The sequence below is a fragment of the Camelus dromedarius genome, chromosome 5, assembly GCF_036321535.1.
Source record: "Camelus dromedarius isolate mCamDro1 chromosome 5, mCamDro1.pat, whole genome shotgun sequence".
NCBI classification, from domain to species: Eukaryota; Metazoa; Chordata; class Mammalia; order Artiodactyla; family Camelidae; genus Camelus; species Camelus dromedarius.
This window is the reverse complement of record NC_087440.1, coordinates 11,960,742-11,974,325: the sequence shown is the minus strand read 5'-3', so window position 1 is coordinate 11,974,325 and position 13,584 is coordinate 11,960,742. Positions and strand designations below refer to the sequence as shown.

Below are 13,584 nucleotides of genomic sequence, written 5' to 3'. Positions count from 1 at the left end.
GTAAGAAACGAGGGACTGGCCCAGTACGGGACATAGCACATAAGATTTACATTTTACAGGACTTTGAATTGTAAAGTGTGAGTTGGAAACATAGCATATTTGTGTCAGCATGGGAAGGGCCAAGAAAAAGGTAGAGACTGAAGGGAAAAGAGAGCGGTATTTGAGAAGGTATTCGAGAAGTGAAGTTACAGGTCTCCAGGAGAGCAGCTATGGAAAAGAGAATGAAAAGAGATTCATGGTCCTGAATTACTCTCAGATAAGGAGACAGCAGCATTCACTGTTAATTATGTGCAAACGGCATCTTTTAATGTATGAAATACTATTAATTTTTTTCAGGTGGTTTGAACCTTTTGTCATGCAGTGGCTAGATGAAAATGAAGATGTGTCAATGGAGTTCCTCCACGGAGCACTGGGAAGAGACAAGAAAGATGGAGTGAGTATAAATTACTCTCAGATTGCTTATTGTCAAGATTCATTCACACTGCGCACTTTGAAGCTAAAGGGAGTTGTTAGGCTCACTGCTGTTAATTAAGGTTTATTTTAATCCTCTAATTACTAAAATAAAACTAAAACACAATTTTAAAGGCTGATAAGAACCCTAGGGAATTGCTAAAACAATCACCCTTTCACTCCAAGATTCTTTACTCCTTGACTTGGTCTGAATCTACAAGTTCAGTGGGCTTGTAAAGTGCTGCCTTGTTCCCAGATTAGGAACAGACACCCTCCCAACCACTCTGGGAGCAACTCAAATGTCTAGAGTCACAGTGGCTTGCAAAACCATCCTAATGCCTTTGAGAATGAGAAAAGGAAAGAACCAGTCCCTCAGTTCAGCAATGGAGAAACCAGTTAACAGCACCCTGCCCCATGATATGTTTTACTACACTTTCCAGAAAAGGAGATGAATGATTCTAAAATGGGTAAGCATTTTATTACTGGGAAACGAAGATCCATGATGTGAAGGTACATGATGGAGGAGATTCGGTTGTTTTTGTGAAATAACGAAGATTCTTTCTGTGGCCCCTCTGATATGCTTACTGGGATGTTCCCACCTTCTCTCCCCTCAGTTCCAGCAGACATCTGATCATGCTCTCTTCTCTTGCTCCGTGGTTGATGTATTTGCTCAGCTTAATCAGAGCTTTGAGATTATTAAGAAACTGGAATGCCCTAATCCTGAAGCATTATCTCACTTAATGAGAAGATTTGCAAAGGTAGGTTAAGTGGAACGTATCTTTCCTTTGCTGGGACTGGGGCATGTTATTTTTCTGCACAGAACCTAAAAGATGCTATTGTTTTGTGGCATAAGTCTTGTCTGACAACTATGCCAATTTAATTTGCTAACTCTAGGACTGTAGGCTGTTTCAGGTTTGTCATTTGATTTTCGTTCTGCTTTTCCTGTTTCTTACATATGGATTTATCATCCATATCTACTTGTTATTAACATCAATGACTCAGTCATTTATAATTGAAGAGACTGCCATGGGTGGCCAGATTAATTTCCATTTCAGATGTGGTGCTTTTAGCTGAAAATCAGTCTTGGAATTTCATATTCAAACTGAAAGTATTTTTTAGCAGTAGTACATTGCAGTCCAGTGAAAAGTGTATTGGACTTGAAGTCATGCAAACTGTTCTAATTTCAAATCAGCCAATAACTGTAGTGTGAGTTATTCTGTTGATATAATGAGTTTAGTTGACATACTGATCTTGAGCAACCAGATTCCTCTTAAGACTCCTTCCTACTCTTAGCATCTAAGGAGGCTTGCAAAGTGCTTACAACTTTGCCAAGAGCTTGAAGGGAAATACAAGAAATAAAAGATGCTGTCTCCACCCTTCAAATCTTAAATATATATATAATCATAATAATAAAGACCACATGACATGAACGAGTTGGAAGACAGCATGAAGGAGGACACAGTTCAGTCTCAAGCACAGTGGAATCCATAGTAAGTTGAGCAGAAGGAAAATTAATGAGCTGAAATAGACGAAGGGTTCCCGGGAAAACAGGGCTCATTCAGCCTAAAAAGGTGACGTTGGAAAAGTATTCTAAGCTTACAGGAGTAGCAAGAACCAAGGGAGAGGTAGAGCTGAGCTGACATGTAAAGAGCAGGGAGAAACACTCTGCTGGCAGAAAACAAAAACAAAAGAATCTGTTCCAGTAGAAGCCGTGGGGAAGGTTGGGAGAGTGAAGATGGGTCCAGATCCTGAAGAGCTCTGGTTTCCAGGTTGAAAATTTAGACTTAATCTTCTGAACGATTTAAGAAATGATGAGTCTTTGGAGATTTGTAAGCAGGACAGTGATACGGCTAATACAGGAAAGCAGGGCAAGGGCCTACACAGTCGTGTGTCTCAGCCCGAGGGTTAGCCTGGCTCCGTGGGTAGGATGACGGCCAAGGTCTCGGCTGTTGCTTTAACAAGTGCTCACTTTTTGCCTCACTTGCACTCTTTGCTCGCCACTTTGAGAGATGTCACTATGAATTAGCATGATCTCTGACCTCAAAGAAACATATAATGCGACAGCCAGACCTATAAACAGCTATGAAAAAGTCAAATGCTGTAATCAGTGTATCTCAGAGGTTGAAAAAGGCCTAGTATAAATGTACATTCACATATGTTATATATATCATATGTATAATATATATACTACATAATCTATGTTTATATATATCATATATATAATGTTAAAAAAAGGAAATACCAAAACTCGGTAAAATTACATAATATTTAGGATGTTGTATTAACTTAGTAGGGCTGCCATAAATACAGTACTGCAGAATGATGGCATCAACAGTAGAAATTAATTTTCTCACAGTTCTGCAAATGGTGAACCTAAGATCGGGGTGACAGCAGGTTTGGTTTCTTCTGAGGCCTCTCATGGCTTTGCGTAGATGCTTCTCTTCTTAGTGTATCCCCACACAGTCTTTCCTCTGTGTATGTACATGCCTGGCATTTCTCTGTGTGTCTAAATTTTCTCTTCTCATAAAGACACCAGTCAAATTGGATTAGGGCTCACACTAATGGCCTCATTTTAACTAACTCACTGGTTTTGAAGGCCCTGTCTCCAAATACAGTCGTATTCATACTCTGAGGTACTGAGAGTTAGGGTTTCAACGTAGAAATTTTGAGGGGACACCGTTCAACCCATAAAGGAAGTATACATGTAACATGTTACTGCTTTTAACCGTAGACACTAACACACAAGCAGATTACTTCACTTGTATTCACAAAAGAGACTAAATTTGAAATCTAGATAGTTTGGTCAAGAATCTCTGTCATCCTCCACCATTCTGTGACTCAGGGCTTCTAACTTGAGAGGTGCCACTGAAGACAGAGCACAGGCTTCAGAGGGCTGACAGAACTACGGTTGGAAAGTTAGGCCCGCATCCTCAAGGGTCATAAGAATAGGCAGAGTGGCTGAACAACTTGAGTAGAAAACGAGGGGCCAATAAAGACTTTTAAGCAGACAAGCTGTCCACCTAAACTATATTAAAATATTTAGCTGCCATGAAATAGTGTGAACTCCAGTTTTGATGTCTGTTAACTTGGAAGATGAAAATAACCTCCCACTTTGAAAGATAATAGCTAAAAATTATTTATAGGGACTTTCTCGGTAGTCTCTGCTTCCATTTTCCCAGCATGGTGACATCTGCAGTGAATTCTTTGGGAGAATTATTCCCAAAAAGTCTCTTTAAGTCTTTTCCTGACTAGCAGCTGTGTTTTGGGCGACGGCCAAGGAAAAGAATGAAATGGGGCCATTAGGGATAGTGTTTTTAAAAGTATGTCACATGCTATTCTGGGAACTCTATAGGGCTTGTAGTGGAAGCAGGATCGTATGAGAATTTAATAATCTCAGAGTAGTCAGGTAGCAGGTTATGTAAGGTAGGGACCAGGAGGCACTGAGAGGGAGAGGAAGGGAAATGAGCTGAGCAAGAAGCAGGAAGAAAAGTAGGCTCCACGTGTCACTTAGGAAATGGGAGCTTTTACTGACAGAGTAAAATAATTTCAGTGAAGTAAAGCATTTCTTTATTTTTTTATTGAAGTACAGTCAGTTACAATGTGTCAATTTCTGGGGTACAGCACAATGTCCCAGTCATGCATATACATACGTATATTTGTTTTCATATTCTTTTTCATTAAAGGTTATTATAAGTTATTGAATATAGTTCCCTGTGCTAGATAGAAGAAACTAATTTTTTTAATCTATTTTTACTTATACTGGTTAACATTTGCAAATCTCAAACTTCCAAATTTATCCTTTCCTACCTCCTTTCCCCTGGTAACCATGAAGACTGTTTACTGTGTCTGCAAGTCTGTTTCTGTTTTATAGATGACTTCAGTAGTGTTATTTTTCTTTCTCTTTTTTTTAGATTCCACATATGAGTGATATATGGTATTTTTCTTACTCTTTCTGGTTATTTCACTTCGAATGACAATCTCTAGGTCCATCCCTGTTGCTGCAGATGGCATTAGTTTATCCTTTTTATGGCTGAGTAGTATTCCATTGTATAAATATATCACAATTTCTTTATTCAGTCATCTGTCAATGGACATTTAGGTTGCTTCCATGTCTTGGCTACTGTATATAGTGCTGCAATGAACACTGGAGGTGCCTGTATATTTTTAAATTAGAATTCCATCCAGATATATGCCCAGAAGTGGGATTGCTGGATCATATGGTAAGTCTGATTTTAGTTTTACGGAGATTCCTCAAACTATTTTCCACAATGGCTGCACCAAACTACATTCCCACCAACAGTGCAGGAGGGTTCCCTTTTCTCCACAGACTCTACAGCATTTGTCATTTGTGGACTTTTGAATGATGGCGATTCTGACTGGTGTGAGGTGATACCTCCTTGTAGTTTTGATTTGCATTTCTCTGATAATTAGTGATACTGAGCTTTTTTTCATGTGCCTATTGATCATTTGTATTTCTTCCTTGGAGAATTGCTTGTTTAGGTCTTCTGCCCATTTTTAGATTGGATTTTTGTTGTTGTTGTTAAGTTGTATGAGCTGTTTACATATTCTGGAAATTAAACCCATGTCAGTCTCATCTTTTGCAAATATTTCCTCCTATTCTGTAGGTTGTCTTTTTGTTTTGCTTATCGTTTCCTTTGTTGTGCAAAAGCGTACAACTTTAATTAGGTCCTATTTGTTTATTTTTGTTCTTATTTCTATTTCCTGTGTAGACTGCCCTAGGAGAATATTGCTAAGATTTATGGCAGAGAATTTTTTGCCTATGTTTTCTTATAGGAGATTTATCATGTCTTATATTTAAGTCCTTAAGCCATTTTGAGTTTATTTTTGTGTATAGAGTGAGGGAGTATTCTAAGTTCATTGATTTACATGCTGCTGTCCAGTTTTCCCAACACGATTTGCTGAAGAGACTGTCTTTTCTCCATTGTATATTCTTGCCTCCTTTGTCGAAGATTAATTGACCATAGGTCTGTGGGTTTATTTCTGGGCTTTATTCTATTCCATTGATCTGTATGTCTGTTTTGATGCCAATACCATGCTGTTTTGATGACTGTTGCTTTGGCAATTCTGGGTCTTTTGTGATTCCATATAAATTTTAGGATTATTTGTTCTAGTTCTATGAAAGATGTCCTCAGTAATTTGATAGGGATTGTATTAAATCTGTAGATCGCCTTGGGCAGTATGGCCATTTTAATGATACTGATTCTTCTAATCCGAGAGCGTGGGATATCTTTCCATTTCCTTAGTCATCATTTTATAGTTCTCCATATATGTCTTTATTTCTTTGGTCAGATTTATTCCAAAGTATTTTTTTGACACAAGTTTAAAACAGTGTTTCTTTACTTTCCTTTTCTGATATTTCATTGTTAGTGTGAAGAAATGCCACTGATTTCTGTATGTTAATCTTGTATCCTGCTACCTTGCCAAATTCTTTTATCAGCTCTAGTTGTTTTTGTGTGAACCCTTAAGGGTTTTCTATAGGATGGGATCCTTATATCAAAATATACTGAAACTTAGACTGATTTAAATCCTCTCCTGGAGAGAAGACACATGAATGGTATCTGCAGCCAATTTTGAGGAGTTAGTGGTATAAAATGGATCTTAAAGGGATGATGTGTACTTACTAAAGCATATATAAGACTGAATAAGGTATCAAACAAATGCTTCGAATTTCAGAGCACGTACATTCAGGGGCTGTGATGAGCTATAAAATGGGCCCATGGATAGTGAATTCCCATTGCTTCTCGTCGCCAGCAAGGGAGGTTAATTTAAAAAGGAGAAATGGGAAGTAACAATATTTTCAGCACCATTTAAAAACAAAAACAAATGTCAACTGACTCCTGGCTCTGGGTTGGTAATACTATGGTGTTTGAGACCCCCATGTTCCTTGTTCTCTGGGAACCTATTCCGAATTTCAAAAAATTAATGAATTATCATTAATTATCCCTTATTCTTTATCACTTTGTGCTAATCACTCTATATATAGTCTCACTTATTCTTCACAACCACCTCAAGAGATAGATAAAATTATTTTTCCTAATTTTTCAAATGACAAAACAAGCTCAGAAAGTTTAAATAATTCAAACTAGACTAGAAACAGTATGAATGGAATGCTTTCAACCACTAGGCTGTACTACGTTGACATTCCGGTGTCATCAGAAATCAGTTCGTAAGTTGGACAGCAGAATCTCACCATGTATTTTTACCCTTTAGGCCAAACCTGGGCATTTGTAGGGGATTCTATTTTATGTTGGATGTGTGAAAACACAGTCTATAAAGCTCTGAAGTGACATTACTCATGTCACTGAACTAAGGCTGCATTCTTCCTGTCCTCTGTGTTGCTGTAATGCTTCGTGCATTAAATGTGACTGCAGAGATGCATTTGGACCAAGGTTCCTGTCTTCCTAATTGTAGGAGTAACACCCCTACATGAGCCAACCAGCAGTACTGACAGGATAGGTAGCCTGCCCTTACTAGTGGGGCATTATTACCTCAGGAGACCAGAGGGGCTTTGAGTAATTGATGGCCATTGCTACTCGGTAGTACAAGAATCTGCATGCCCAATCAGAGCAGATGGAGGCTGGGAGTTACTTTAGTCATCCTCTCTGACCCTTTAAATACAGCAGAACCCCTTGCTTCACTGCCCAAATCCTATTAAAATTTCATTGTATTTGATCTGGGGCTTTTGGAATGCTAGTTCCTTTGCTGTGTTTGTAAAAGAATTGTCTATACCTCATGACAATCTTTTCCTATCAGGCCTTGCTAGGTTCCCTTCTATCAACAGGTTCTCTCTGAAGAGTTACTTCTGTCTTCCTGTGCATTAGGTAAGACAATGGTTCTCAAATTTTCGCTGGCATTGGTTTCACTTGGAGGCTTGTTAAAACAGAAATTGTTTGGCTTCAACCTCAGAATTACCAACTCAGGCGATCTGGGATAGGATCAGGGAATTTGTCTTTCCAGCACATTCGCAGGAGATGCTTATGATGCTGTTGGAGACATGTCTTAACTAACTACAGTTGACCCTTGAACAACACGGGTTTGAAGTGTGGGGGGTCTACTTAAATACGTATTTTTTTTTAATAGTAAGTACTACAGCACCTGTGGTTGGTTGAAACCGGGGATATGGGGAAGATGGAAGAAGTGTGAACACAGAAGGCTGACTATAATTTATCAGTGAATTTTTAACTGTGCGCAGGGTTGGTGCCCCAACCCCCAGTTGTTCAAGACTCAACTATACTCTCTAGTATTTGTTAATGAACTAATGTCTGGTAGTGATTTTACTTTGGTGAATAAATTAGAATGAAATTGAACTCGCCCCTAAAATGTACATGAACACTTTCATTCAGGTGGACTTTGTATACTCAAAGAAATGTATGTTATTACAGCCAGTTACTGACAACTCTTACAGTCACAAGGCCTTCAACTATGTCCTACATGGCTGAGCCCTTTTCCTTAACTGCAGCCTATCCTGACTTGCTAATCATTGGCATTTGTAAGCTACGGGGTGTGAGATCCTACGATCAGTTGTCTCCCAGCAGGAATTGAAGGTACTAGGGTTTGCCTATGAAGTAGAGGCAAGAATTAAACCATGGGGATCCCCTGAGAATAATCAGAAGAGAAAGACAAATATTATATGGTATCACTCAGATGTGGAATCTAAACAAACAAACAAAAAAATACAAATTCTATTTACAAACCAAAAATAGACTCATCAACACAGAAAACAAACTATGGTTACCAAAAGGGAACAGAAAGAGAGGGATAAATTAGAAATTGGGGATTAACAGACACATTACTACAAGAAATTGAATGTATTTGTTGTGCTATACAGTAGGCCCTTGTTGTTTATCTATTTTATATATAGTAATATATGTATGTATATGTATAACTGAATCACTTTGCTGTACACCTCAAACTAACATTAGAAATCAGCTATGCTTCATTCCTTTTTCTTTTGTTTTTAAATTTTTATTGGATATCTGGATTCCCCTGCCCAAACTGAATCTTGAACAAGCGATAGTCTGAGTTGCAACAAGCTCCTAAAGTCAGGCTTTTGTTGGTTTTTGCAATATAGTGAAGTGGTCCCTACAGCTTACACTGTCATAAGAACCTGTAAGTTAAGAGTAATGTTCATATGTATGAGTGGATCAGAATTCCTTGGCAAGTCCCAAAGTAATTGTCAACATTAGGTCTAAAGTGAAATTTGAACAGCTGCATTTGGATGATCCTTCAGTCTGATACACCACCTGTTTTCCTAGATTTATTGGTCTACTGCTTGATAAGATTTTATATTTTCCAAGACTGATTTTCTATTTAAATTGATACATATTATCAGTTTACTTTGTACTTCCACAAAATACAGTTTTCTTTCTGCCCATTATCCCTAATTTCAGGTATTCATTGTGATTTTTAAAGTCTGTGAAACAAGCTCATAGTCCCACTTGGTGAATTCACGTTTGTGAATGAAGCTTATCTCCTTCAGCTTAACTCCTTGGGGTGTCCCCCCAACTTGATTTTGAACCACAAAGAAAATTCAGATACAGAAAATAAAACCTTTTTTGGTCTCTCCTTTTCTGTGAGAGATGATGATCTGTGTCTACCACTATTGCTGCTTTCTCCCTTCTAAGAATCATGTCCACGTTTGGCTTGTGAGCGTTCCAACTACGTAAGTAGCAGCAGCAGGATGCAAACTCATCAATACCTCTTTAAGTAACTGAAATAACAATGACTAATGAAGTTTGTTCATTTTCCCTTGTTTTGCATGATTAATGGAAGCAGAGGGCGTCCTTAAACTCAGAAAGAGTTATTAGGTGGAGAAGGAAAGTGTGAAATTAGAATGAAAAAGAAAGGCAAGATTCAGCAATATTTTTAGCAAATAATGCATCAATAAATAACATACTAAATTAAAGGTAAATGTATTGAGACAGTGGGATGCAGCAAAAGCTGAAGTTTTGGTTTTAAGAGATGCTCTTTGTTATCAGTCTCCTTATCATAGACAATTAGTAAACATATTCATTGCTAAGTGACATTTATGGGAATGTTCTGGTCCCACTCATAATGAGGTATTTAGGAATATTCCAGACATTTGAAAAAATCACCACAACGAGGAATTTTGTCCTGGTAGATGTGCCTGTGTGTAGAAAAATAAATACATTTGTAGCGGCAGCTACTTACTTGAACACATTCTATGTTTTTTCCCCTAGACCATCAATAAAGTCCTGCTTCAGTATGCCGCAGTCGTATCAAGTGACTTCCGTTCCTACTGTGATAAGGAAAATGTGGTAAGTAAGGATGTCTCTACTTTCAGACATTCCTCAGTTGAGAACCACTTCTTGAAACTAAGGACTAAGCAGAGGCAGTTTTCTTTCTACATTCTTACAGGATAATAGAAAATGAGAGTCTCAGGAAATTGTCTGAAAATTTCCTAGTAGTCCTGAACTGGTACAAAATAGAATTCAGAGGAAGGTTGAGGCATCTCACCCCCAGCCACCTTGTGGTTTTCCATGATGATAACGAATTACAAATACTGGCCCCGGGAGCTAGTAATTATTTAGTGTTGACACCAACTAGTGTAGTTTTGGCACCAATACCAAAAGGAATATAATTTAGCCTTTCAGTTTTCAAATAAATTGAAAAGGATGGGTAATGGAAAGAGTGATGCTGATTTCTACTCTGAATTTTAACTTAGCCGTTTATTTTCTGGATGAAAATAAACTTAATAAAAAGAACAAAGAGAAGCAGGATAAACTAAAGTAATTTGGAATATAATCAGGGTTATTTCATGATGGAAGGTAAAATCTTTCTTATTCACCATATGTAATATTTATTAGGAGAACACAGGATTTTTTTAAAGCACTGAAAAAAATATTTTAAAAGTTAGTACTAGATTTTTCAAGAGGAGAATCAGGTTTTTCCCCCTCTTAAAAAATCATTTCCCACTATCAGGCAAGTCTGAAAGAGAATTCTTGCTGAAACCCCATTGACCTCTTGCTGACAGCTCATTAAGGTAAGTCAGTCCTAACGGTTCCTGAGGGTCCCAGAAGATACATCTTTCCCTTAAATGAAAACGCTGCCCAGAAATTTTAATAAATTGCCGGGATATCTCAGCAGTGATTTCTAATTGTCATTGATTGTAAAATACTCTAGTAGGCAAGATGGAGTATTCATTTATCTGTTGAAAGCATAGAGTTATGATTAAATAAAATTAAATTCATCATACATTTGAAAAGTATTATATTGAAAATCAAAACAGGGCCAGGTAATTTCAGAAAAGATTCTGATTTAATAGAATAACCAAATTGAAGATTCTAAAAGGTGGCTATGAATCATCAAAGCTAATTCCTGTCACTCAGAAAGGAAAAGTAGCCTGAAAAGATCCCTGCAGACTTCTACTCTAGGTGTTAATATTTGTAGTACATTATTTTTTAAATGAGAAAAAAATCATAAATTAGTGTTTATTGTATTACTCTGTGCATTTTTATACTTTTCAAAATCACATTTTTATAAAGAAATGTCCTTGAAACATAATAGCATACGAACTTGCTTTTCCTTTCTCACTGCTTTTCTTTCCTAATTGCTAGTATCTTGACCAGTCTTAGACACTCATTCAAATGTCAAGTATCATTTTAGCTTTTCTATGAAAGGATATCAGCTAACCACTTAAACTTTCAGCTGAGATAAATTATAGTGCTTTTGTACACTTGTGTGTGTACATATCATTGTTACAGATTTCTTTAAATATCAAGAATGTTTTTTATTTTCTCTGTATATGTATGATAATACTTCTACTTCAAATTGCACTAGACTTTTTTTTTAATTGAAGTATAGTCAGTTACAATGTGTCAATTTCTGGTGTACAGCACAATGTCCCTGTTATGCATATGTATATATATATACACACACATATATATTTGTTCTCATATTCTTTTTCAGTAAAGGTTATTACAAGATATTGAATATAATTCCCTGTGCTATACAGAAGAAATTCATTTTTTATCTATTTTTGTATATAGTGGTTAACATTAGACATCTTCAGAGATGACTGTAACATTTGTAAAGACAATAGTAAAACAAAATATTTGTGACAGAATAATATTTTTTCTTTTGAAACATTTTAAATGTGGAATGGGACCCAAGTTTTTAATCCATTTTTCCACACTCCACATTGTAGCAAAGCAACATTATCTAAATCAGAATTCCCTGATTTTGTGTACTTTTAAAAATTCTTTTTCCACTCAGAAACATACTTTGGTGGAACTTAAGAAATGCAACAAACTATTGGTTACCAGTGGGGAGAAGGGAGGTGCAATATGGGGGTAAGAGATTAAGAGGTACAACCTATCAGGTATAAAATAAGCTACAAGGATGTACTGTACGGCACAGGGAATATAGCCACTATTTTATAACAACTATAAATGGGTTATAACATTTAAAATTGTGAATCACTATATTGTACACCTGTAATTTATACAATATTGTCCATCAACTATATTTCAATTAAAAAAAAAGAAACATACTTTGGTCACGTAGAAACGGCCATAGTCTGAACAGAGCCAACTTTCACATTCCTTGTATTTTAGGTTCCTAACTTTGTTTCAGGTTTAGATAAAATGAAATACGTTATGGCATTTTTTTTTCAGGGAAAAGCCAAAATATACAAATAAAAGATTAGAAATTAACTTCAAACATAGGTTATTTTGTCTAACTAAACTCATCAACAAATGATGCTTCTGAATTAGGTTAATGTTCCCTTCACTGGAGGTGTTTTCGTATTTGTTTTTTCATTTACAAGAGAGGTGTTTAAAAGTAAAACTGTTCCCTGATTAGGTTTAAGGTAGATTCGTGTAATTTAGTTCTCAGAAGTGATTTGATCAACTGATTCAATTAAATTGAAATTTGAACGTTTCAAGGTCAGGGAGAGCTTGGTGAAAGAGGAGATCTCAGACTTGTTTTTAGCTCCCTCTGGATAACTGCCTCTCCTCCTGGGGGCAACGGCAGTCCCTGCCAGCGAGCCCAGGTGTCTCTGTTCATTTTGTTTCTTAGTTCTTTTTCCACTGGAAATGATCACACTAAGAGGGCTTGGAAGTTGGCTCAGTTGGCAAAGCTGGTACTAAAGTGTGGTTACATGTGTCAAAAAAGATGCTACCCAGCTAATTTAGACCCATGGGAAGCATGGTGATACAACCTTTTACTCATGTAGTCTGCTTCTCATTAAGAGTCACGCTCTTCCTTAGTTCTTTGCCCTCTGCAGTGAAAAATAAAAGAACCTCAATGACTCTATCCCCCAGTGGAAGAGGGTCTGTTGGTTCAGTGTGTTCACTTTGGAACAAGACGCTGAATCCCCTGAAAGTCTGATCGTACATCCTACAGAAGGAGTAAGCCTGGGTCCAGCAGCTCCTCATCACAGCTGGCAACCAGGATCATCTCTAGAACACTGTGGTTCAGCTTACTGAGCAGAATCTATACGAGAGAAATCTCTGTGCCTAAAAAATAAAACATGTAAGTGCCTAGAATCAAGGGAATAGAAGTTTTAAATTGTATTCATAAATGGAAGTTAGGATGTGTTCACTTTAAGAATCAAGGAGGAAGTTTTTCCAAAGGTCAGTAATAGGGTCAAAACAAGAACAAACCCTTTGCACGCCGCTCTCTGATTCTGTTATTGGCTCATTTCCCAGCCCCTTGGAAGGCATCCATTTTCTTTTCTTTCACTGTTTTCTTCCCATGATCTGCTGGTTTTTCAGAATCAGTATGTAGCAAATATTAAATTATTCTATAACCATTCTGAATTTCATTCTCCAATTGTAAGTTCTTTTCTACTAATCTGAGGTCACATCTAGTCCTGTCACAGAGCTTTACATCTGTATGTGATTATACTTCTGCCTCCTTGGAAACAAGTCAAGGAGCATTGTGAAAGCATGTATTATGTGTGAGGCTCTGTAAGAGCAAGCAGAAAAAGACAGCAGCACAGACAGGACACTTACGGTCAGCTGGTGAGACAGTCAGAAGCAACTCAGATGTGAAGTTAAATACAACAAATGTCAAGTGAGTGACAAAAGGATACAGTCTGGGAAAAAGAAAGCCCTAACCTGAACGACGGATAATGACTCACAAAGGCAA

General features: G+C 37.2%; 1 protein-coding gene across 5 annotated transcripts in view; it reads left to right on the top strand.

Moving 5' to 3' along the window:
* The window catches only part of UNC13C (unc-13 homolog C), a 599,855-nt gene that overhangs the window by 496,673 nt on the left and 89,598 nt on the right, over positions 1-13,584 (top strand). For all 5 annotated transcript variants that reach the window (XM_064485583.1, XM_064485584.1, XM_064485586.1 and 2 more), the window contains 3 exons: positions 337-433; positions 1,065-1,208; positions 9,672-9,749. In XM_064485583.1, the coding sequence (XP_064341653.1) occupies positions 337-433; positions 1,065-1,208; positions 9,672-9,749 (319 nt within the window). The remainder of the gene's footprint in view (positions 1-336; positions 434-1,064; positions 1,209-9,671; positions 9,750-13,584) is intronic.